General features: G+C 41.5%; 1 protein-coding gene across 3 annotated transcripts in view; it reads left to right on the forward strand.

The window, feature by feature from the left end:
• Nucleotides 1–23,901, forward strand: part of LOC126292187 (protein lin-52 homolog) — a 66,347-nt gene that overhangs the window by 23,444 nt on the left and 19,002 nt on the right. Inside the window, exon 4 of one of the 3 annotated variants that reach the window (XM_049986029.1) lies at nucleotides 5,246–5,400. The exons of the other annotated variants lie outside the window; for them this stretch is intronic. Within the exon in view, the coding sequence (XP_049841986.1) occupies nucleotides 5,246–5,358 (113 nt within the window). The 3' untranslated portion in view covers nucleotides 5,359–5,400. Of the gene's footprint in view, nucleotides 1–5,245; nucleotides 5,401–23,901 lie in introns of those variants that run through there. 3 annotated transcript variants of the gene reach the window in all.

Consider the following 23,901-nt stretch of genomic DNA (forward strand, 5'->3'; position numbering starts at 1 on the left):
TGGTGTAAGTTCACGAGTCTCTTGTCGACCCATGTTCATGAGTTTGGGTATTTTGACATTGGCCTCTCAATATAGAGGTATTCCTTACTGTCATTTCTTGTTAACAATATTAGCTTATTCCCAAGAATAAGCAGCTTTCACTCATTTAATACCCGGCAGAAATCAACCTTAAGTCTTGTGCAGGAAGGTGTGCAGTATACTGCTGCATCCATTTTCAGTAAGCTACCACTAGACTTCAAAAATCTTAGCAGTAATCCACATGCTTTCCAATCAAAACTGAAGAGTTTCCTCATGTGTCACTCCTATTCTGTCGAGTAGTTCCTTGAAAAATTATGCTGATTCTTGTTGTATTGTTGATTGTGTTTACTTAAACTTATGGCTTGACTTTTTTGTGTTCATAAACATTTTATTTTTATCTGTTATTACTTTTATATTGTAATTCACGTACTGACACGTACCATGACCTTGGAGATTTGATCCTCAATTTGGTCCTAAGGAACTTATCGTGTAAATGAAATAAATAAATTTTGGTCCGTCATGCCACCGTGAAAGACTCGGAGGACACGTATCTTTACTCTAAATTGAGGACGTTATGCTCAGTGTGAGACTGCTGGGAAAGGTGCGGAAAAAATCACATCTGCAGAGTTCTTTAGCATTTTTGCAACAAGAGGTATTTCCTCACTTTTGCTCTTGTTAAGCACCATATCCCAACTGCTGCAGTGGGCAGAATTTTCAAGAGGACAAGTCACGCCATAGTGAGACAGCAGATACAACGGACAAGATATGAGCTTGATCATAATGCCAGAAACCTGTTTGATTGTTATCAACTTTGTTGCCATTCGATTGGGGGTGGGTAGATGAAGCCACTGCAGCACAACAGCATGCTAGTTTGTGGAAGACAATGTGTGAGCAATGTTAAAAGTTTGATTGCCTAACTCACAGAACAACTGACATGGGAATGATAAGATCCACAGAACGGTTGTTAATCTCACCAAACAAGAATTGAAGGACGGCTCTGTGGTAGCGCTGAATAAGGGCCTTAATTTTTCACCAGTCCCGTCACATCTGCCAATTTTAGAGATTATTAGTGAATAGAGCAGTGCATTCAGCATCTATCACACCACACACCTGAGGATGTCAGACTAACTGCCAGCAATATATTGTCGAAAGCTAAGCCACCAAAATCAAACATTATCCAGGAGGAATGACGTGGTTTGCGCATATTGCGTGAGAATGATGACTTGGTTGTCATGCCAGCCCACAAAGGAAATGCCACCTGGTTCTGAGCACTGAAGACTGCATTTGTTATGACGACGCACACTGGAAGCTGTCGTGATCCGACACAGGCCTTAGTCAGGAAGACAGGGAAGTTATTAAAGGTATCTGGTTTACCAGATGAACTGATGAAGAAATTAATGCATCTTACTGCCAGACCTCCCAGGCTTTATGGACTGCTGAAGTCCATAAAGTTAGTGTAAACAGCTTGCCCATCTACAGACTGGCAAAACATCTTGCAGGATTATTAGCACCAAAACATGTTGTAATATTTGTTGAAATGCTCAAGAAAATAATAAATAGGTGGAAACGACGTAATGGTTAGTCTGGATGTGGAGTCTCTTTTTACGAAGGTGCCAGTAAAAGACACGCTGGATCTTTTGTGTCAAATGTTTCCGCCTGGAATTGTCAAGTTGTTCCCTCATGTTCTAACAACAACGAACTTCTTGCACTGTGAGCAAAATTATGAAATGATGGTTGGCACAGCAATGGGCTCACCACAGTAACCTGTAGCACTTTGAGGAGACGGCTCTAAACTTTGATGTTGCGTCCATCTTGCTTCCTTAGGTACATTGATGACACCTTCCTGATATGGCCTCGCAATGAAAATACACTGCAGCAGTTTGTGGACCACCTGAATGGTGACCATCCCAACCTTCGTGGAGGAGGAGGAGGAGGAGGATGGCAAGCTACTGTTCTTAGATGTTTTACTTGAGCGGAAGGCAGGAGGCCAGCTTGATCTTTCAGTGTACAGGAGACCAACGCACACTGGTCAATATTTGAATACCGGCGGTTTTCACCTTCCTGTACACAAGAAGGCGGTTCTGAACATGTTAACACACAAAGCCAAAGTTATTTCTGATGACGGTCACCTACAGTCTTAATTGCAGCATTTGAGACACGTGTTCAGGGAGAATGGTTACAGCTGAAGAGACATTGCAAATACTTTCGGGTGTCACCGAAGGATGCCTTGTGAATTGGCAGAAGCCTAGCCGGCCGCTTTCCTGGCCATACTGTGGGGCAACAAACAAGAAGTTAGGATGTGTACTGCAGAGATGTGGATTGAGACCACTGTTCTGGCCCACCTCCAAGATACGAGCTATGTTGTACCTTACTAAACATGACATAGCTCTTAGTGTGCCCAGCGTGTATGGTGTCCCTTGCAAGTGCGGCAGCATCTGTATAGACCAGACAATTAACACAGTTGCAGAGCAGTGTACTGAGCACAAGAGAAAGATCAAGCGAAGGGGGCTTGACAAGTCGGCCAAGTCTGAGCATTGCCTTGAAAATGAAAATGGACACAAAATACGGCTTGAGAGCATAAGAGTCTTGGCTCATGTATCAACATTATAAAAGAGGCGACTGAGATTAGAATGAACAGCAACAATTTTATCAGAGACCAGGGCTACACGCTGAGTATGGCTTTGGATGTTGAAAGGAAGCAGTGATGGATGATTAAGGATACAGGGTACTTGTAAATGGTGGAAAAACCAAAAATTTTTTTAGTGACTTGACTAAATTCTGTAGTCTTTCCTGACTACATTGATATATACGTTACAAGGTTTCAAATGAAAAATGACCTATATATACCAAATTTTAAAGTTAGTTATGTATGCTGCCACGCCCTCCTTATTTCTGTTACAAAAACCAGTATTATTTTGAAAACAACTGTGAACTTTCTGTTTCCAGTGATTATACTTAAGATACATTGTATATGTTGGTAACAGTGCATGTTTCTAGTGCCTGTAAATGATTATCTTTGCCAGTATTTACTTTTGTTTCACTGAAGCAGTTTGTTCACGTGTCATTGAATGTTTCTTGCCCAAGTGCTACATATATTTGTGGAAGTACATATCTTTTGAAGTGCAATAAATACAAACTATGCCACGCATCAAGAAATTCAATAAAAGGAAATTCCATGGTAACTAGTTAACAAACAAAGCTAGCCACATTGTTGAAAGTAACCCATGTATTAGTTCTTCAGGAAAGAAAGTCCCACATGGCATGCCTCCTGGTGCTTCAAATTTTTTGTAGTGGATTTGTTGTTGCTGATGTAGGCATCTTATCTTCTTTGATACAGGAAGTGGCAAAATGTAAACAGTGTGATGCAATAGGAAAAGGATAAAAGGCTGCTCAAACATTTTGTGGTTTGATGGATCCTCCTCCTCCTCCTCCCATTAGGTTCAGCAAGTACGTAAAAATACTTTTAGTTGCCTTGACTGTTGTGTCTAAATCATCTATGAAATGTTCAATAGCAGAAACTGTAAATATTAGTAGAACCAGGGACATTGCTGTTGCACTTGATGGGACATGGCAACGTCAAGGACATCGTTCCTTGAATGGTGTTGTAAGTACTACTTCTCTGGAGAATGGAAAAGTTGTTGATGTTGAGTGTTTATATAAGTACCGCCACACCTTCCATGGTAACACTGAAGAACATATTGAACATCAGTGTTCTAAGACTTAAGATGGTTACAATGGAGGTATGGAGTGTGATGGAGCTCTAAAAATATTTCAGAGGCCCATTTATAATGTAAGATATATAAAGTACCTAGGTGATGGGAGCTCTAAAGCTTTCAATAAAATTAATGAGTTCAATATTTATGGTGATACCATGGTAACAAAACTGGAGTGTTGTGAGCATGTGCAAAAGAGGGTGGGTGCTAGATTGAGGAGGCTATGAAGAGAAATGAAAGGGAAGTTGCTGTCTGATGGAAAATCTCTGTCTGGCCGAGGCAGATTGACAGAAACTGAAGTAGACCTTCTTTAGAGTTATTTTGGACTGATCATTAGACGAACTTTACCTCAGAATGATGTTACAGCAAAGAGAGAAGCTGTATGGGCCACCTACTTCTGTAACTTGTCCACAGATGACCACCCTGTTCATGGACTTCGCCCTAAAGGAGCAGATTCTTGGTGTGGTTACCAAAAGCAAAAGAAAGTGGTCAAATATACCATACCATAATAAGCATTGTCTTCCTGAGCCTGTTGCGAATGAAATAAAAACAGTTTTTAGAGACCTGAGTGACCCTGTTTTGCATAGTAAATGTCTTCATGTGGGGCACTCAGAATACAAATGAAAGTTTCAACCATCGCATATGGGAAAGGTTGCCCAAGCATGTTTTTGTAGGACTAAATACATTAAAAGTAGTTGTACTAGATGAAGGGATATGTTTCAATAATAGTGATAGGAAGGTTGGAAGTCCTGAGAATCTGGGCATAAAATGTGGCTCTAATGTGGAGCAGCAATTGCTTGCATGTGACAGACAACAGGTGCACGAAGCTGAAAGATTCGCTCTTCAAGTTACCAGAGAAGCAAGAAGTGCTAAAAGGAATGCCAAGAGGAAGCTTAAAGAGGAAGAAATGCTGCAGGATGAAGACTATGCTTCAAGAATGTTCTGAGTCAGTTTAATTGGTCTCATATCTTCACTTGCAATTTCCCACAAGCTGTATTTTTCAGAATTTAGGTACAAATATTTCCTAAAGTTTATAAAGCATTGCTCTAATTTTTTTCTGTGGCTTTCAATAGTCCATATTTATTGCAGAATCAACTAGATTATAGAAAAAATAACATTTTTATTAGGGAAAAAATTATAAAAATTAAAATGTAAGATGATACTTTTTATCCTTGTAATATACATAATAGGAAGAATTAAATAGGTCTAGTACCTCAGCCATCATGTCATGCATATCTGGTAAAAATTTGGTCTCCTTCAAATGCATAACATTGGATTAAATGGTACCTCAATTTGAGGAAGCATTTTGGACAAAAAAATTGCATCAATTTCTTTGTAATTTTTTTAATAACTGTAAGTAAGTTCAAAAATATTCAAAATTCTTCTAATTTGCTTAGAAAGTGTGCTACATTACCTGATATCAACAAAAAAAATCCAGTGCCTGAAAGAAATAGGTGTTGATTTTTACGTAATATTGAGCCAGAAAAAGTACTCTGTATCCTGAACACTTGTAGGTAGGCGGGAGCGGCAGTTGCAAATGGAGTGCTGGCCCTTCGCGCCACCTAACATCACTTGGTCCCTCGGCGGTTTGAAGCAGCTACTACGAGCTGCCCAACTCGCCTTCTGAGCAAACATTGTTTTGGGCCTCTCCGATTGGTGCCATCAGCGATCAACGTAGGTATATAAGTGAGAAATAATGCCGGCTCTGGCAGCCAGTAGTTTTACTTCTGGCGATGATCACAGAGCTTCCCATTGAAAGCTCTAGAATTTTATTTGAGTTGACGGTGCTTGAAAACCGAGAAGATTTTGTTCTGTTTTAGTTATCCTTTGTACTTTGGTAATCATTGTTGCCACAGCTGTGTCATGGTCACTAGTACCAGTTTCAGTGTAGGCATCCTCAAAGAGGTCAGGTCTGTTTGTTGCCATTGGATCCAATATATTTCCATCATGAGTGGGGTTCGTAGTAGTTTTCAGAGAAGAAATGTAGTAAAGTTTCACAGGATGTCTTATCATGCCCTCCCACTAACAAAACTGTGATTTTTCTCAATTAATTGTTGGATCATGATTGGGAACTTATGTACAAGTGAAATGAGATATTTGGTTACATCAGAAGATGAGTTGGGTGGACAATAAAGGATCCAGTAATCATTTTATGCCCACTCCTGGTACTGAGTCTTGCGCAAACAATCTCACATGCAGCTTCAATTTCTACTTCGGTGGATTTGAGTTTCTTGCATATTGCAACAAATACACCACCTCCATTCCCCATTTGTCAATCCTTTCACTATACAGTTAAATTTTCCCCAAAAATCGTACTGGTGTTAGTTTCAGGTTTCAACCAGATTTCTGCACCTAATATTACGTGAGCTTCACTGCTTTTCATAGTGCATCAAACTCTGGCACTTTGTTGCAAAAGCTTCAACAGTTTAGCATAATAATTTTAATATTATCATTTGTGGAAGGTTTTTCTTTTGATCTTACACTGATAATCCTGGGTATCCTACAGCTATTGTTATCTGGACTGGATGGAGAGTTGCCTAATCTAAATAAAAAAAAACCATTTGTATGCATCCCACATACAGCCAGCTACCTGAGTAGCAGCATACAGTTCTCAACCCTTTGTCGCAAGTCAGGAAGTCACAGCCTAGCTCGACACACAACCTCTGAAGTCTTTGGGTAAGTCCTTCCCCTCAACTCAGAACGAAAGGGCCACAGTCAGTTCTGGGGACAATGATGTAAATTGTGAGTTTCGTTGATACTCCACACACAAGGCTGATCTTCTCAGCCTTCTCTGCCAGTTGCTGGAATGACTCAAGGCTGACCTCTGAGCCTAGACGGCAGGTATCATTTGTCCCAACATGTGCCATAATCTGCAGTTGGTTTTGTGTTTGCCTGCTCCTGACTTGAGTCCCACTGGCTCAGCATGAGTTTGCGAAAGACAGCATCTCAAACTTTTTGACTAAGGAATTGGTATAATACCCCAAGTTCTTACTGGTCTCTGTCCGCCCTGTAAAGGTCTCCTAGATCTACAATTGACACGCCGTTCACAGTCAAGTGGATGGATAAGGACAGATTTAGTTCTTTCATGCAGAGGAGGCAGGATCCATAAGAGGGCACAGTACTTGTAGTACCTCTGGTATAGGTATCACAGGTATAAGACTCTTGGGAGCTCTTCAGCACACAGGTGCCAATGGTTTAATAGTAGTCAGGGCAATTTTCAGCTGCTTACGAATGTCAGCCAACTCGTCACATGTTTGAGAACAGCATTCACAGTGGGACTGCATTTTGGCTGGTGCAATGTATTGCAAGGCAGTGAATAAATAACTCTAAATTAAGCCTGTTGGTTATCTTTTAATCTGTTTCTATTCCCCTATAAGAACTGAAGCAGATACACAAAAATGAGATTTTTATTAACCAACAGAAAAACCTGTGGTAAAAATTACTAGTTTACTAAAATATTTTGATGGTAAATATAGTTGTGAGTGAACTTGAAAACAGAGTTAATATATGATAAATGCAGATATACGTATAGGGATACTCCACTTTAAGGGAAAACTAGATGTAATACAATCTGTTAGTTAGAAAATCTGCTACAGTAACTAAATCACAATCGCTGATTTGCTACAAATTCCTCATAGATTATGCAAATGAGAATAGTGGATTCCAAAAATTATCAAAAATGCACACACATTTGCATCCTTGGCCCTTATGTTAGGCCATTGTCAAGTGCATCTGAAATTGCCAAATGTTAATACATAATATGTGGGGTATAAAAGTATTTTTTGTATCTAGATTCTAACCTGGTATTAATCAGAATTATTCTCTGCTATTTTGTCAAAAATGGATTTGGTAAGACCAGTGTGAGAATAAAAGTTAAATCTTACAATAAAGTAAATATAGCTACCAGCTACTGCCAATAATGCTATTAAGAACAAATAGTGGTGGCATTGCCAGTTTTGAACATAAAGGTTCATTATCGGACACAAATTCACACTGAAATGAAATACAGTATACCTTACACCATACTTGTGATGTCGACTGGATTTCGCTGTGGCGAATGTTCTTTGGGTTGATGTGACGTGGAAAAACCTGCGTTTTATATAGCTCTGTTGACTGCTTTCAAAGAAATGCATATCATGCTAAAAAGAAATCAGAGTTAATTTTCTGTTTTTTAATATTTACATCAATACGTGAACACCGCTGAATAATTTATATATAGTGAGAAGTAATAATCAGCTCTGAAGCAATGTATGAGCTAGGAAAGGGTCTCCTATCGACAGCGAGGTCATTAGACAGGGTAGGAGCTCTGACTGGGGAAGGAAATAGGTCTTACCCCTTCGAAGAAACCATCCCAGCATTCTCATTCTGATCCCAGCATTCACCTTAAGTGATTATGGAAAAATCATCATCCGGAAGTGTTTCAGCTTTCTCTCTCCTCCCAAAGTCTATCTCACAGCATTGCCTCCCATTACAGGCATCCTAGGTTCAAATCATCCTTTACCTGGTCTCCATCTTGGTTGTGATCTTCCAATTGGAATTCTTCCAGGCCAGATTCTGGTCCATTCTGGAGCTCTTCTTGGTAGGCTTTATTTTCCCTTTTTTTAATGTGGGCAAACCATTTCGGCCTATTTCTCCCTACAGTTTATTTTAGGGGGTCTGATTTTTAAACATGTTTCCCTTATCTTGTCCTTTCTAGCCATACCCAGGATCCCTCATAGAAGTGACACCTCTGTCACTTGTATTCTGCTTAAATCTTTCTTTGTCCATGTCCAACAGTCTGATCCAGATGTCAAAATTAACAGATAATGACTTTTCCCGAGGGCATGCAGCTTTACTGTATGGTTAAATGATGATGGCGTCCTCTTGGGTAAAATATTCCGGAGGTAAAATAGTCCCCCATTCGGATCTCCAGGCAGGAACTACTCAGGAGGACGTCGTTATCAGGAGAAATAAAACTGGCGTTCTTCGGATCGGAGCGTGGAATGTCAGATACCTTAATTGGGCAGGTAGGTTAGAAAATTTAAAAAGGGAAATGGATAGGTTAAAGTTAGATATAGTGGGAATTAGTGAAGTTCGATGGCAGGAGGAACAAGACTTTTGGTCAGGTGAATACCTGGTTATAAATACAAAATGAAATAGGGGTAATGCAGGAGTAGGTTTAATAATGAATAATAAAAAAAACAAGGAGAGTGGGTAAGCTACTACAAACAGCATAGTGAAAGCATTATTGTGGCCAAGATAGACACAAAGCCTACGCCTACCACAGTAGTAAGTTCATATGCCCACTAGCTCTGCAGATGACGAAGAAATTGAAGAAATGTATGATAAAATAAAAGAAATTATTCAGATAGTGAAGGGAGACAAAAATTTAATAGTCATGGGTGACTGGAATTCGGTAGTAGGAAAAGGGAGCGAAGGAAACGTAGTAGGTGCATATGGATTGGGGGGAAGAAATGAAAGAGGAAGCCACCTGGTAGTATTTTGCACAGAGCACAACTTAATCATAGCTAACACTTTGTTCAAGAATCATAAAAGAAGGTTGTATACGTGGAAGAATCCTGGAGATACTAAAAGGTATCAGATAGATTATATAATGGTAAGACAGAGATTTACAAACCAGGTTTTAAATTGGAAGACATTTCCAGGGGCAGATGTGGACTCTGACCACAATCTATTGGTTATGAACTGTAGACTAAAACTGAAGAAACTGCAAAAAGGTGGGAATTTAAGGAGATGGGACCTGGGTAAACTGAAAGAACCAGAGGTTGTACTGAGTTTCAAGGAGAATGAAATCCTAAACTCGGATTGGAATGTATACCTCAGAGATAGGCTGGACAGTGAAGGGGGAGGCGTGTTTATAGCGATAAGAAGTGCAATAGTATCGAAGGAAATTGACGGAGATTCGAATTGTGAAATGATTTGGGTGAAGGTCACGGTTAAAGCAGGCTCAGACATGGTAATTGGATGTCTCTATAGGCCCCCGGGCTCAGCAGCTGTTGTGGCTCAGCACCTGAAGGATAATTTGGAAAATATTTAGAGTAGATTTCCCCGCCATGTTATAGTTCTGGGTGGAGATTTTAATTTACCGGATATAGACTGGGAGACTCAAACATTCATAACGGGTGGCAGGGACAAAGAATCCAGTGAAATATTTTTAAGTGCTTTATCTGAAAACTACCTTGAGCAGTTAAACAGAAAACCGACTCGTGGCGATAACATATTAGACCTTCTGGTGACAAACAGACCCGAACTATTTGAATCAGTTAATGCAGAACAGGGAATCAGCGATCATAAAGCGGTTACTGCATCGATGATTTCAGCCGTAAATAGAAATATTAAAAAAAGGAGGAAGATTTCTCTGTTTAGCAAAAGTGACAAAAAGCAGATTACAGAGTACCTGACGGCTCAACACAAAAGTTTTGTCTCAAGTGCAGATAGTGTTGAGGATCAGTGGACAAAGTTCAAAACCATGGTACAATATGCGTTAGATGAGTATGTGCCAAGCAAGATCGTAAGAGATGGGAAAGAGCCACCGTGGTACAACAACAGAGTTAGGAAACTGCTGCGGAAGCAAAGGGAACTTCACAGCAAACATAAACATAGCCAAAGCCTTGCAGACAAACAAAAATTACGTGAAGCGAAATGTAGTGTGAGGAGGGCTATGCAAGAAGCGTTCAATGAATTTGAAAGTAAAGTTCTATGTACTGACTTGGCAGAAAATCCTAAGAAATTTTGGTCCTATGTCAAAGCGGTAGGTGGATCAAAACAAAATGTCCGGACACTCTGTGACCAAAATGGTACTGAAACAGAGGATGACGGACTAAAGGCCGAAATACTAAATGTCTTCTTCCAAAGCTGTTTCACAGAGGAAGACTGCACTGTGCTTCCTTCTCTAGATTGTCGCACAGTTGACATAATGGTAGATATCGAAATAGACGACAGAGGGATAGAGAAACAATTAAAATCGCTCAAAAGAGGAAAGGCCGCTGGTCCTGATGGGATACCAGTTCGATTTTACACAGAGTACGCGAAGGAACTTGCCCCCCTTCTTGCAGCGGTGTACCGTAGGTCTCTAGAAGAGCGAAGCGTTCCAAAGGATTGGGAAAGGGCACAGGTCATCCCCATTTTCAAGAAGGGACGTCGAACAGATGTGCAGAACTATAGACCTATATCTCTAACGTCGATCAGTTGTAGAATTTTGGAACACGTATTATGTTCGAGTATAATGTCTTTTCTGGAGACTAGAAATCTACTCTGTAGGAATCGGCATGGGTTTCGAAAAAGACGGTCGTGTGAAACCCAGCTCGCGCTATTCGTCCACGAGACTCGGAGGGCCTTAGACACGGGTTCACAGGTAGATGCCGTGTTTCTTGACTTCCGCAAGGCGTTTGACACAGTTCCCCACAGTCGTTTAATGAACAAAGTAAGAGCATACGGACTATCAGATCAATTGTGTGATTGGATTGAGGAGTTCCTAGATAACAGAACGCAGCATGTCATTCTCAATGGAGAGAAGTCTTCCGAAGTAAGAGTGATTTCAGGTGTGCCGCAGGGTAGTGTCATAGGACCGTTGCTATTCACAATATACATAAATGACCTGGTGGATGACATCGGAAGTTCACTGATGCTTTTTGCAGATGATGCTGTGGTGTATCGAGAGGTTGCAACAGTGGAAAATTGTACTGAAATGCAGGAGGATCTGCAGCGAATTGACGCATGGTGCACGGAATGGCAATTGAATCTCAATGTAGACAAGTGTAATGTGATGCGAATACATAGAAAGATAGGTCGCTTATCATTTAGCTACAAAATAGCAGGCCAGCAACTGGAAGCAGTTAATTCCATATATTATCTGGGAGTACGCATTAGGAGTGATTTAAAATGGAATGATCATATAAAGTTGATCGTCGGTAAAGCAGATGCCAGACTGAGATTCGTTGGAAGAATCCTAAGGAAATGCAATCCAACAACAAAGGAAGTAGGTTACAGTACGCTTGTTCGCCCAATGCTTGAATACTGCTCAGCAGTGTGGGATCCGCACCAGGTAGGGTTGATAGAAGAGATAGAGAAGATCCAACGGACAGCAGCGCGCTTCGTTACAGGATCATTTAGTAATAGCGAAAGCGTTACGGAGATGATATATAAACTCCAGTGGAAGACTCTGCAGGAGAGACGCTCAGTAGCTCGGTACGGGCTTTGGTTAAAGCTCCGAGAACATACCTTCACCGAAGAGTCAAGTAGTATATTGCTCCCTCCTACGTATATCTCGCGAAGAGACCACGAGGATAAAATCAGAGAAATTAGAGCCCACACAGAAGCATACCGACAATCCTTCTTTCCACGTACAATACGAGACTGGAATAGAAGGGAGAACCGATAGAGGTACTCAGGGTACTCTCCGCCACACACCGTCAGGTGGCTTGCGGAGTATGGATGTAGATGTAGATGTAGAGAGCATAAGGGAACAATTGACAGGAATGGTGGAAAGAAATACAGTAGAAGTAGTTTGGGTAGCTTTGAGGGATGAAGTAGTGAAGGCAGCAGAGGACAAAATAGGTAAAAAGACGAGGGCTAGTAGTAATCCTTGGATAACAGGAGAAATATTGAACTTAATTGATGAAAGGAGAAAATATAAAAATGCAGTAAATGAAGCAGGCAAAAAGGAATACAAAGTCTCAACAATGAGATCCACAGGAAGTGCAAAATGGCTAAGCAGGGATGGCTCAAGGATAAATGTAAGGATGTAGAGGGTTATCTCACTAGGGGTAAGAGAGATACTGCCTACACGAAAATTAAAGAGACCTTCGGAGAAAAGAGAACCACTTGCATGAATATCAAGAGCTCAGATGGAAACCCAGTTCTAAGCAAAGAAGGGAAGGCAGAAAGGTGGAAGGAGTATATAGAGGGTATATACAAGGGTGATGTACTTGAGAACAATATTATGGAAATGGAAGAGGATGTAGATGAAGACGAAATGGGAGATAAGATATTGGTTGAAGAGTTTGACTGAGCACTGAAAGACCTGAGTCGAAACAAGGCCCCCGGAGTAGACAACATTCCATTAGAACTACTGACGGCTTTGGAAGAGCCAGTCATGACAAAACTCTACCGTCTGGTGAGCAAGATACACGAGACAGGCGAAATACCCTCAGACTTCAAGAAGAATATAATAATTCCAATCCCAAAGAAAGCAGGTGTTAACAGATGTGAAAATTACTGAACTATCAGTTCAATAAGTCACAGCTGCAAAATACTAACACGAATTCTTTACAGACGAATGGAAAAACTAGTAGAAGCCGACCTTGGGGAAGATCAGTTTGGATTCCGTAGAAATATTGGAACAAGTGAGGCAATACTGACCCTATGACTTATCTTAGAACCTAGATTAAGGAAAGGCAAACCTACGTTTCTAGCATTTGTAGACTTAGAGAAAGCTATTGGCAATGTTGTCTGGAATACTCTCTTTCAAGTTCTGAAGGTGTCAGGGGTAAAATACAGGGAGCGAAAGGCTATTTACAATTTGTAGAGAAACCAGATGGCAGTTATAAGAGTCGAGAGGCATGAAAGGGAAGCAGTGGTTGGGAAGTGAGTGAGACAGGGTTGTAGTCTATCCCCGATGTTATTCAATCTGTGTATTGAGCAAGCAGTGAAGGAAACAAAAGAAAAATTCGGAGTAGGTATTAAAGTCCATGGAGAAGAAATAAAAACTTTGAGGTTCGCCGATGACATCGTAATTCTGTCAGAGACAGCAAAGGACTTGGAAGAGCAGTTGAACGGAATGGATAGTGTCTTGAAAGGAGGATATAAGATGACCATCAACAAAAGCAAAATGAGGATTATGGAATGTAGTCGAACTAAACCGGGTGATGCTGAGGGGAATTAGATTAGGAAATGACACTTAAAGTAGTAAGAGTTTTGCTGTTTGTGGAGCAAAATAAGTGATGATGGTTAAAGTAGAGAGGATATAAAATGTAGACTGGCAATGGCAAGGAAAGCGTTACTGAAGAAGAGCAATTTGTTAACATCGAGTATAGATTTAAGTGTCAGGAAGTTGGTTCTGGAAGTATTTGTATGGAGTGTAGCCATGTATGGAAGTGAAACATGGACGATAAATAGTTTGGACAAGAAGAGAATAGAAGCTTTCGAAGTGTGGTGCTACAGAAGAATGCTGAAGATTAGATGGGTAGATCACATAACTAATGATGAGGTATTGAATATGATTGGGGAGAAGAGAAATTTGTGGCACAACTTGACACTAGAAGAAGGGATCGGTTGGTAGGACCTGTTCTGAGGCATCAAGGAATCACCAATTTAGTATTGGAGGGCAGCACGGAGGGTAAAAATCGTAGAGGGAGACCAAGAGATGAATACACTAAGCAGATTCAGGAGGATGCAGGTTGCAGTAGTTACTGGGAGATGAAGAAGCTTGTACAGGATAGTGGCATAGAGAGCTGCATCAAACCAGTCTCAGGACTGAAGATAACAACAAAAACAACAACAACAACAATAACAATGACTTGTATGTCATGATCTTTTCCTTGGCAGGTATTTTCCCATTTCTGATTGTGTCCTCACTTTTGTTAAGCATATTTTCATGCCTGCATCTTCAATAGTTATCTCCAACATGTAGTTAGTTATTCTTCAAAGTTCTACTTATTATCTTCCCAAATCTTTCTGTCCACATATGATTTTAATATAATCTGCTGTTGACCCTCTGTGAAATATCTGCATGGTGTCGTCTATGACTATTTTTGAAACACTGGTGAGACGACACTTCTTAGTCAAACTTCACTGTCGGTTCCAACCGCCCTCCCTCCTCCCCCTCCTCTTTGGCAAGTTCGTGATTGGCTACTGTGGGGCCCCAGCCTTTGCAGCATCTTTCCCCTTCCACACTGCATGTCTATCTTCCTGCTATTCTTTGTTTCCCCACCCTCGGGGAATGTGTCTGTGATGTTTTTGGGAATGTGTTCTGCATTTTCAGTATCCTGACATCAGACGAGACCCTCCACTGTCTCTTCATTCCTTTTTCTTTCTTAGTTCCCCTATCCTTCCTCCACTTCCGCTTTTGATGTTCCTCTTTTTCTTCTTCCTCCCTGTGTGCTCCTGAAGACTGCATCACATGTGTGATGTGTAACAGGTGACAGGGTAATGCGTAATTGCCAGGCCCGGGTCAACAGTTAGTGTTCATGTGTACTCCCTGGTACAGCCCAGGCCCAGGGAGGGGTGATTGCCTGAGTTGTTACCTTCCCAAATTGCCAATTGGTCCTTGTGTTGGGAGTTCGGGAGGTGTGAACAATCACTTAAGGTGGGTGAGCCCCCTTCTGAGGGGGGAGGGGGGGGCGGCACCCATTTGGGAGGAGCACGGCATCAGAGATGCTGGCACTCGTGGGGGATTTTCTTGCAATGAGTCAATCACCTTCTTCACTAAACATAAATGGAATGAGGCTAGACAATTCAAAGACCATTCCTAGCTGTACCACAGTTCCTTGTGGTTTCACGTACTAAAGATGATCATCCCTTTGCTACGGTAAATCCATTTGTTATTCAGAAAAGTGTTGATGCAGTTGCCGGCCCTGTGAAATCGTGCTGTTGTTTACGCAATGGCACTTCGCTATTGGAAACTAATTCTCAAGCACAACAAATGCAGCTTTGCTCATCCGTGGCTATCCTGTTTATGTTGAGGCCCACGGAATGCTGAATTATTCGTGGGGCATAATTTACACTAGCCTGCTCGGTGGTCTGACTGAGATGGAAGGCCAAACTTACTTCTCTGATCAGGACATCATTGCAGTCCATCTGACTGAGATGGAAGGCCAAACTTACTTCTCTGATCAGGACATCATTGCAGTCCATCGGGTGCTAAAAAATGTAGATGCACACTTAGTGCCGACACGCACTCTTTTCCTCACATTTGATAGAGTAGTGCTTCCGTCAAAGATCAGTGCAGGCTATGAAGTTATCACAGTCAGACTGTACATTCCAGACTCGATGCGCTGCTACCGGTGTCATTGTTACAACTTGAATGTTCTGTCCTGACCCGTCCAAATGTGTGACCTGTGGTAGGGATGCTCACGAGGGCAATTATGCGCCTTCTCCTCCCCACTGTATCAGTTACAATGGCAACCATGCAGCCTCCTCCTGAGATTGTTCTGTGTATCTTGGTGAGTGCACAGTCCAGGAGATCCGGGTGAAGGAAAAAGTGCCTTATCCTATCTCTCGCAAGTTTTTGGCTATTCAGAAATCCTGCATCTTACCATCCAGCACTTACAGTACAATTCTACATCTCACTCCACAAAGGACGTGGCCATGCAGACGTGTGACCTCAAATGCAGCACCTCAGTTGTAAAATTGTCCAGTGCTGTCGTAGCATCCTAATCACCTACTCCGCCAGCTGTGCAAGAAGCCACAAAATTTTTGTCTCGTGGAGCAAAATCACCTGCTACACAAACGGCAGTCCAGAATGGACAGAAGGAATACTCCAGCAAAGACTTTCTACTTCCCTCGGTTGTAAACTCGCCCAGTGTAGCCTTGTGTCTTCGAAGGCTGGCACTCGGTAGCCACCGAGTTGACACCCCTTCAGTTTTTCCTCCCTTCCCTTTCCTACAAAGGAACGTTCGCGGTCTTAAATCCAGTAAGGAGGAATTACAGCTGCTCTTGGAACTGCAGCATCCACTTGACATCTCGCATTTCTTTCCAGGCTGCTTTGAACTTCCCCGAGTACAGCATTCCATCTCGTGGGGGAGTTGTGCTGCACATTGCGGATGACGATTCTAGTCAAATTACCTCCTTGACCACCCAGCTCCGAGCAGTTGCTGACCACATTTTCCTTCCTCACTTAACCTTTTCCCTTTGTACCATTTACATCCCTCTGTTATTCAGTGTCGCCAGGGTAGATTTCCTCCGGCTTATTGGGCAACTCTCTCACCCATTTTTGCTGCTTGGTGACATTAATGCACATCATCCCCTTTGTGGCTCTCCCAGAAACTGTCAGAGAAGTGCTCTGTTGGCTGACCTTGGCAATCAGCGCAGCCTCGTCTGCCTTAGCACTGGAACATCCATATTCCTTTCAGACTCCATTTACACCTATTCCCATTTGGACCTCTCCTTTTGCACTTCCCAGCTTGCCCATCGTCTCGAGTGGTCCGTTCTCTTTGACCCGTAGTCTGCTGACCATTTCCTGTGTGCTGTCTGTTTTCTAACTCCTATCCCACCTATGTATACACCAAAATGGCAGCTATCTAAGGCCAACAGGAGGCTTTACACCTCCCTGTCAATCTTCAACGAACAACATTTCTTCAGTTGTGATGTCCAGGTAGAATATCTTACTGACGTTTCCTTACCACCGCAGAATGTTCCATTTCTCGCGCTTCATCCTTACTGCACCATGTCCCGGTCTCTCGGTAGACTGAGGCATGCTGCAGCACAATTTACACATGAAGACGTACACTCAGCATTTTTAACCATTGTGCTATGATGGTGAACTGTATTAGTTACAAACAGTTGCATGTGCACTGTGTTGTTGCGTTCTTTGGGATAGGAAAAAAGCTAGCTGGATTTCATTTACTAGTTCTTTTAGCAGTTCCATTCCCTCTTTCCATCGTGTGGGCCAACCTCCAGTGGGTCTCGAGGACTAACATCCGTTCCCCAATTTCTGGCCTGACCGAAGCGGATGGTGTCATTGTGGATCCTATTGCTATGTCCAACACCTTGGGCCTCTATTTTGCGGAGATATAGAGCTCCACCCTTCCTTCTTCCATCGGAAACGACTAGAGGAGGCTCGGGCAGTACAGTCTTTTCTCAGAATTGTGAGTGCTACAATGTCACCTTTACTATGAGGGAGCTAGATTGTGCTTTCACTTCATCCCGATCCTCTGCCCAAGAGCCAGACAATGTTCAGGTTCATATGTTGCAGCACCTTTCTCTTGCCGGCAATCACTTTCTCCTTAATACTTACAGTCGCATCTGGACATATGGCACATTTGTGAGATGTTCGCATGAAGCCACTGTTGTACCCATACCTGAGCCCGGTAAGGACAAACACGTTCCCTCTAGCTACTGCCCCATTTCTCTCACCAGCTGTGTTCGCAAAGGTGATGGAAAGTAAGGTTCGTGGGCGGCTGGTATAGTGGCTAGAGTCTCACAATTTACTAATCACTGCACTATGTGGATTTTGGGTGCACTGTTCTGCAGCTCACCATCTCATTACTTTGTCAACCCCTTTCATGAATGGTTTTCTGTGGAATTAACAGACTGTGGCCACGTTTTGTGGTTTGGAGAAAGCGCAAGACACCTGCTGGGGGACTGGTATCTCGGTACTCTCTACATGTGGTGCTTCTGAAGCCACTTGCTGCATTTCCTTCAGGAATTTTTAGAAGACAGAATTTTCAAGATACATGTGGGTTCTGCTTTGTCAGACATCTTTATCCAGGAAAACAGTGTGTCTCAGGGTTCCATCCTAAGTGTCGTCGTCTTTGCTATCGCCACTAACCCTACTACGGCTCGTCTCCTGCTAGGCATCTCTGCCTCTCATTTCGCTGATAATTTTGCGATCTATTGCAGTCCTCCACGGACTCGTCTCCTCGAGCAGTATCTCCGGTGATATGTCGATCATCTTTACTCGGGGGAGTGTCGACTGTGGCTGTCACTTTTCCATTGACAAACTGTTTGTATGAATTTCTGGTGGCATAGTTGGTTTCTTCCACTGTCTTTATACCTTGAGCCTGTTGCTCTTCAGTTTGTTGACACTATGAAATTCCTGGGGCTCATGCTTGATAGGAAACTTTCTTGTTCCTCCCACGTATCTTACCTGGCCGCCTACTGCACCTGGTCCCTCAGTGTTCTACATGTCCTCAGCAGATCACTCTCCTCTATTTGTACCAATCTCTTGTCCACTCAAAACTAGACTATGGGTGTTTCATATGTGCATCTGAACTTCCATCCATCTTACCACATCTCAATACAATCCCCCATTGTGGCATGTGTTGGGCCACTGTTGCCTTTTAAACGTGCCCAGTTGAGAGTCCGTATGTGGAAGCTGTTGAACTACTGCTGTCGTACTGATGTAATGTTCCCTTTAGGGATCTGCCTGCCACTTGTCTGCCGTGCCTATCCTATGCCTGCACCTTCAGTGACTCATTTGACCACCTGTATGGGGCACACTCCTCTTCTGTTACCTCCTGGAGTTTGCTTTCTGTTGTTGTTCCCGCAGCTTCACTTCGAGCTGCCTGCTACTTTCCCGTTAGGTGTGTACCCTTCACCACCTTGGCTTTGTACGGCAGCCTGTGTTCACCATAGAGTTTACTCACTTCCTAAGGAGTAAGTTTCTCGACCTTCACGTGGAACTCGCGATGCCTCTTGGACCGACTGTAGTGTCGGTTGTGCCTCCGTTATTGGCACCGATGATTTTCGCTATCGGCTTCTGGAACACTGTTCAGTATTTACAGCGGAGCTCTTCGTCCTGTATCGGGCCACTCGGTACATATGGTGACAGAGGCTTTTCAATTGTCATTTGCTCTGGCTGTCTCGGTACTCTTCAGGGCTGTGTGTACTGTATACCGTCCATCCCTTAGTGCAGTGGGTCTAAGAAAGCTTTTACTTGCTCACTCTTGATGGAGCAACTGTGATGTTTATGTGGGTCCCAGGTCACATCAGTCTGTTGGGAAATGAGGCCGCTAATGTTGCTGCTGCCGAGACTGCAGTCATCGTAGCTTGGTCCCCTAGGTTTTCCATTCCCTCCTATGATCTCTTTGCTGCCATCTATCAGCAGGTGGTGTCACTTTGGCATCACCGCTGGTCTTCCCTTCATGGGAACAAGCTCCTGGGAGTTAAACTGCTCCCAGTCTCCCAGCATATTGGCTCACGTCCTCTCGGCCCTCTTGCCTTGAGGGGATAGTTTTAGCTAGTTTGGGTATTGGGAGACTGCATTTTTAGCCGTGGCTGTTTAAGTGGTGATCTCCCACCATTCTGTGCTCATTGTCCTCAACCTTCAACAGTTCGTCATTTCCTGACTTAATGCCCCTTTCTTTTAACCACTTGCATTCTAATTTATGTTTGTCGTCAGTCATCGGCCATTTTAGTGAATGACGCGTCTTACTTTTTATCCGTTGTAGCAACATGATGGACACGTAATCTTCAGTTTAGGACCTCTGTTGTCTCTTTGGCACATGGGTGCATATGACCTTAATTGTTTTGCACCACAAAACAAAACAGACTTTTTCCCCCATTTTGATAATACCAAGTCTTTTCAGACTAGCCGTAATTCTTCCCTACTAACGGTGTGATAAGCATTTTTTATATCTACAAATGCAGCGATGATATTTCTTTTCTGCTACCTGTCTAACTATAAAATGGCATCTGATCTTCCAGTTCTGCTCTTGAACCAGCTATTGTATTTAACATTCATTATGTTACAAAAAAACTTAAACTTTTCAGTCAAATTGTTTTTAATTGTGAACCAGTGATGCCTCAGGTAAGTCATTCAAGCAAATATAATTGTACAACTAAAATAAAAGAGTCTATTTTCCATCTCTTTGACTGGTTGTGCGAGGCACAGTGTACCCATAATATCATCCTAATATATGTGATATCCACCTCCAGGATCATGAAAATAGATACATCTTAAATCTACATAAAGTAGGATGCTTGAAATAGCACAGGTTCCACTATTAACAAACTTCCTCCCTTCGACAGTTGACGCAGTCCGTTACATAAGATGCATACATAGCTTAACACTAATAGGACCAGCATTAACAAACTATATGGAATGACATTTACCCCCCCCCCCCCCCCCCTTCCCCTCTCCCCCTTCCCTTTCCCGTGTAGTGTAGTAGTGTAATACGTTAATTTACTTCAGTGTGATGTCTTTAAATGTTGCTAAAGTATTTTTCTCACCGTATGGATGTGTTATATTTAAAGTTTTCTATAGAAACTATAATTAACTAAAAAATCAAAGTAAAGAATACAATGTAAATACAGTATTAACAAAACTAACCCATGTTACTAAAATTACAAATCCAAAAAAACATACAATCATAAAATGCCATTTTTATCACTATGACTGGTTCTCCATTAAAGCCCTAAACAATCTGTGAACATACATTTATTAGGAAATACAAAGAAAAATTGTCGTAAACTGCTGTGGTAATTATGAGAAAATAACGGCATAATCTGTATCACTTCAGGCAAGGTTACCTTCATAGTCTCAGATGTTATTGAATTTAGCATCTGTTAAAATTCAGGAGTAAGTAAGAAACACACATTTTTTGTTTTCTCTAAAAAAATTTCCTGTTCTGAGATATGGGCCTCCAAAGACGACATTGTGAACACCATTTTGAAGTTGCGACTTTGGAAATTTTTTTAAAATCCTGTATCTCTGTAACAGTTCTAGATTTTTGTTAGTTTTTTATTTGAAAGATAATTGCTTTATGATTACAATGGATCCTCTGTTTGGACATATCTAAGTTCTTTTACTGTCGCCTTTTGAATTTTTTATAGTTTACAGAATTTATTTATTTTTTCAAAAATACCAATCCAGAAAAGTTAATTTTTTCCTGTTGATTAGTACCATGTGACTATGCAAAGAATAGCTTCCACTTTTTAAGTTGGGCAGGTGTTATTTAAAAAAAATTTTTTTCCTTCAAGGGTAAGGTAAGTCTTCACTGAAGTTCTTTCTTACTAATTTCTTTGTTACAATGTTTATCTCTATTGTCTTTGTTGCAGTCATTTCTTATCCACTTTCTTTGTTGCAGATATTTGTTAAACTTTGTTGTAGTTTCTTGTCAGTTTCTTTGTCGTCGTTATTCATTGCAGGTTTCTGTATTTTACTTGTTCAGTGCTAATTTCTTTACTGAAGAGGCTTCTAAGAATGCTCAGATCATCCAGTGAGTTCAAAGTTTTCGTAAAGAATTTGCCAGTTGACACAGTTGCAGTTTGAAATGTCTTCTAACTGGGTGTGTGTGCATATGAGTGCAGTGCAGTGAAGTGTGCATATCTACAAAAGAGTGATGTACAAAAAGACTTTGTTCAGGTTGGGAATAAGTGTTCTCATTTGAAGACTGTTTCAAAGTGTAGATGTTTCCAGTGACGACTTTTTGTTTTCTAAATGTTTTGACAGAATAACAACAATGATAGTATCTGGCCAAGGTGAATCCTCCCATAGTGCAGATTTTGCATTAATATAGGAAGAATTAAATAACCTGAATCAGTCACCTACAGAGGTAGGTGTTAGTCCTGTTAAGCAACCATAGTCAGTGAAGTCAAATCATGAACTCTATGCATCAAGAAAGCACAGAGAAATTGCTACAGCTATGGATGAATACACTAAAGCAAAGCTGACCACACTCTTCAAAGTAGAAATTCCATCTCCAGAAGAAAATGAACCAAAGCACTCTTGCACCTCTTGCCAGGAATTTTTCACAAATATCAATTCAACTATTGAATATTGTGCATCCTACAGTGAAAAGGTGCAAGTTTTAACTATTATTCCAGAGACATTTTCAAAGAAAACAATTTTTAACCACATTCCATCAGTATCAAAGTACATGGTAGACAAATCAAGAAATATGAGATCTCTAAAAGGAGTCTTTGGAGTCTTATGGCCATCCTGTAGAAGCAGCTAAAGTTCAAATAGTGCAGTCATTTTATGTGGAAGATACATGGGACTGTTCCCGCCAGAGTGCCAACAAAAAAGACACTATAACTGTAACATTTGAAGGTCAAAAAATTGAAAGTGAAGAGGTACATGACTCGCAGTATTAAAGAAACTTTTGCAATTAGCTGGCCACTGTGGCTGAATGGTTCTAGGTGCTTCAGTCCGGAACTGCGCTGCTGCTATGGTCGCAGGTTCGAATCCTGCCTTGGGCATGGATGTGGGTGATGTCCTTAGGTTAGTTAGGTTTAAGTCTAGGGGACTGATGACCTCAGAAGTTAAGACCCATTTGAACTTTTGCAATTTATAAGAGCATCTATACAACTTCACATACTGAAAGATACAACTTTTATGCATTAAGACCTAAGTGGGTAGTTCCGTGTACCGCATGAATTTGAGCTTTGTGTGGTAGCTTTGAACACGTGACATATGACACTTTGGTTGGGCATGTGAAGTCATTAGTAGTCTGTGACGTAAAGCGAGAGACTTGTTTGTTGCAAGAATGTGGTGACTGCCCTAGAAAGGGAGGACTGCCTTCACAGACACTTGGCCTGGAAGACATAGCAGATAACTCTGCAGAAATTACATATGTGACATGGAGGAAAATAAACTAATTAAGAAAACTGTTGCCTTTGACAGTTTCATTGATGAACTTGGTAAATGGCCAGTGAAAGCAGTAACACACCAACATCTGAAGAGACTGCAACAGGAACACATTGCAGAAGTGAAGGGAGTGTACAGGCTGAAGAACAATGTTTAGTGCTTCACTGTGATTTTGCTGAGAACTGGTCTGTAATTCTCCCGCAAGAAGTAAAAGTATATCAATATTTACAGGAGTGACATGTTTTCAAAACAAGACCACAAGTGTTGCAGTTACAAGTGATGACACAGGACATGACTCAGCACATGGCTTTGCTAGCAGTGTGCAAAACTCTTTAACTGCAAACAGAGGCAGAGAAGACCATCATTATTGCTGATGGTGCTCCTAGTCATTTAAAAAATCGTTACCAGCTGTTTGAATTAAGTCGCTTGTGCCAACTGCTTAAAGAGCAAGAAAGAAGAAATTTCGTTCGTTCAGCCAACACCTCTGTAACAGCAGGATAATATTCAGATTCACAACCTGAGAGGAAGGATGTTTGTGGCATGTGTGAATGACTGTAACTAGTGGATTGCAGAGATTGTAGACACCAGATATGAGTTAAATGAAATTGTGGTGAACTTTATGCTACCACATGGATCAGCTGCTGGATATAGGTTCTCATCTGAAGGACAGCAGCAACACCATCAGTGTTCACTTCCTAATTACAATGTTTTGAAGATTGTATGTGCTCCAGTTCCTATTGGTTCAAAAAGAAGGCATAAGTCTACATCAAAGGAAGATTTTTAGTTCATCGACTGGCTAATTTCAGTACAAAACAGAGTGCGCAGAAGCTGTATAAATTGAAACCTTTAAGTCTTTGGACCTCTCAAATTTTGTAACCATTTAAAATGCTTGAAATAAGTCTCTTACTCACCTTTCAAAAC

Source organism: Schistocerca gregaria, chromosome 9 (assembly GCF_023897955.1).
Source record: "Schistocerca gregaria isolate iqSchGreg1 chromosome 9, iqSchGreg1.2, whole genome shotgun sequence".
Lineage (NCBI taxonomy): Eukaryota > Metazoa > Arthropoda > Insecta > Orthoptera > Acrididae > Schistocerca > Schistocerca gregaria.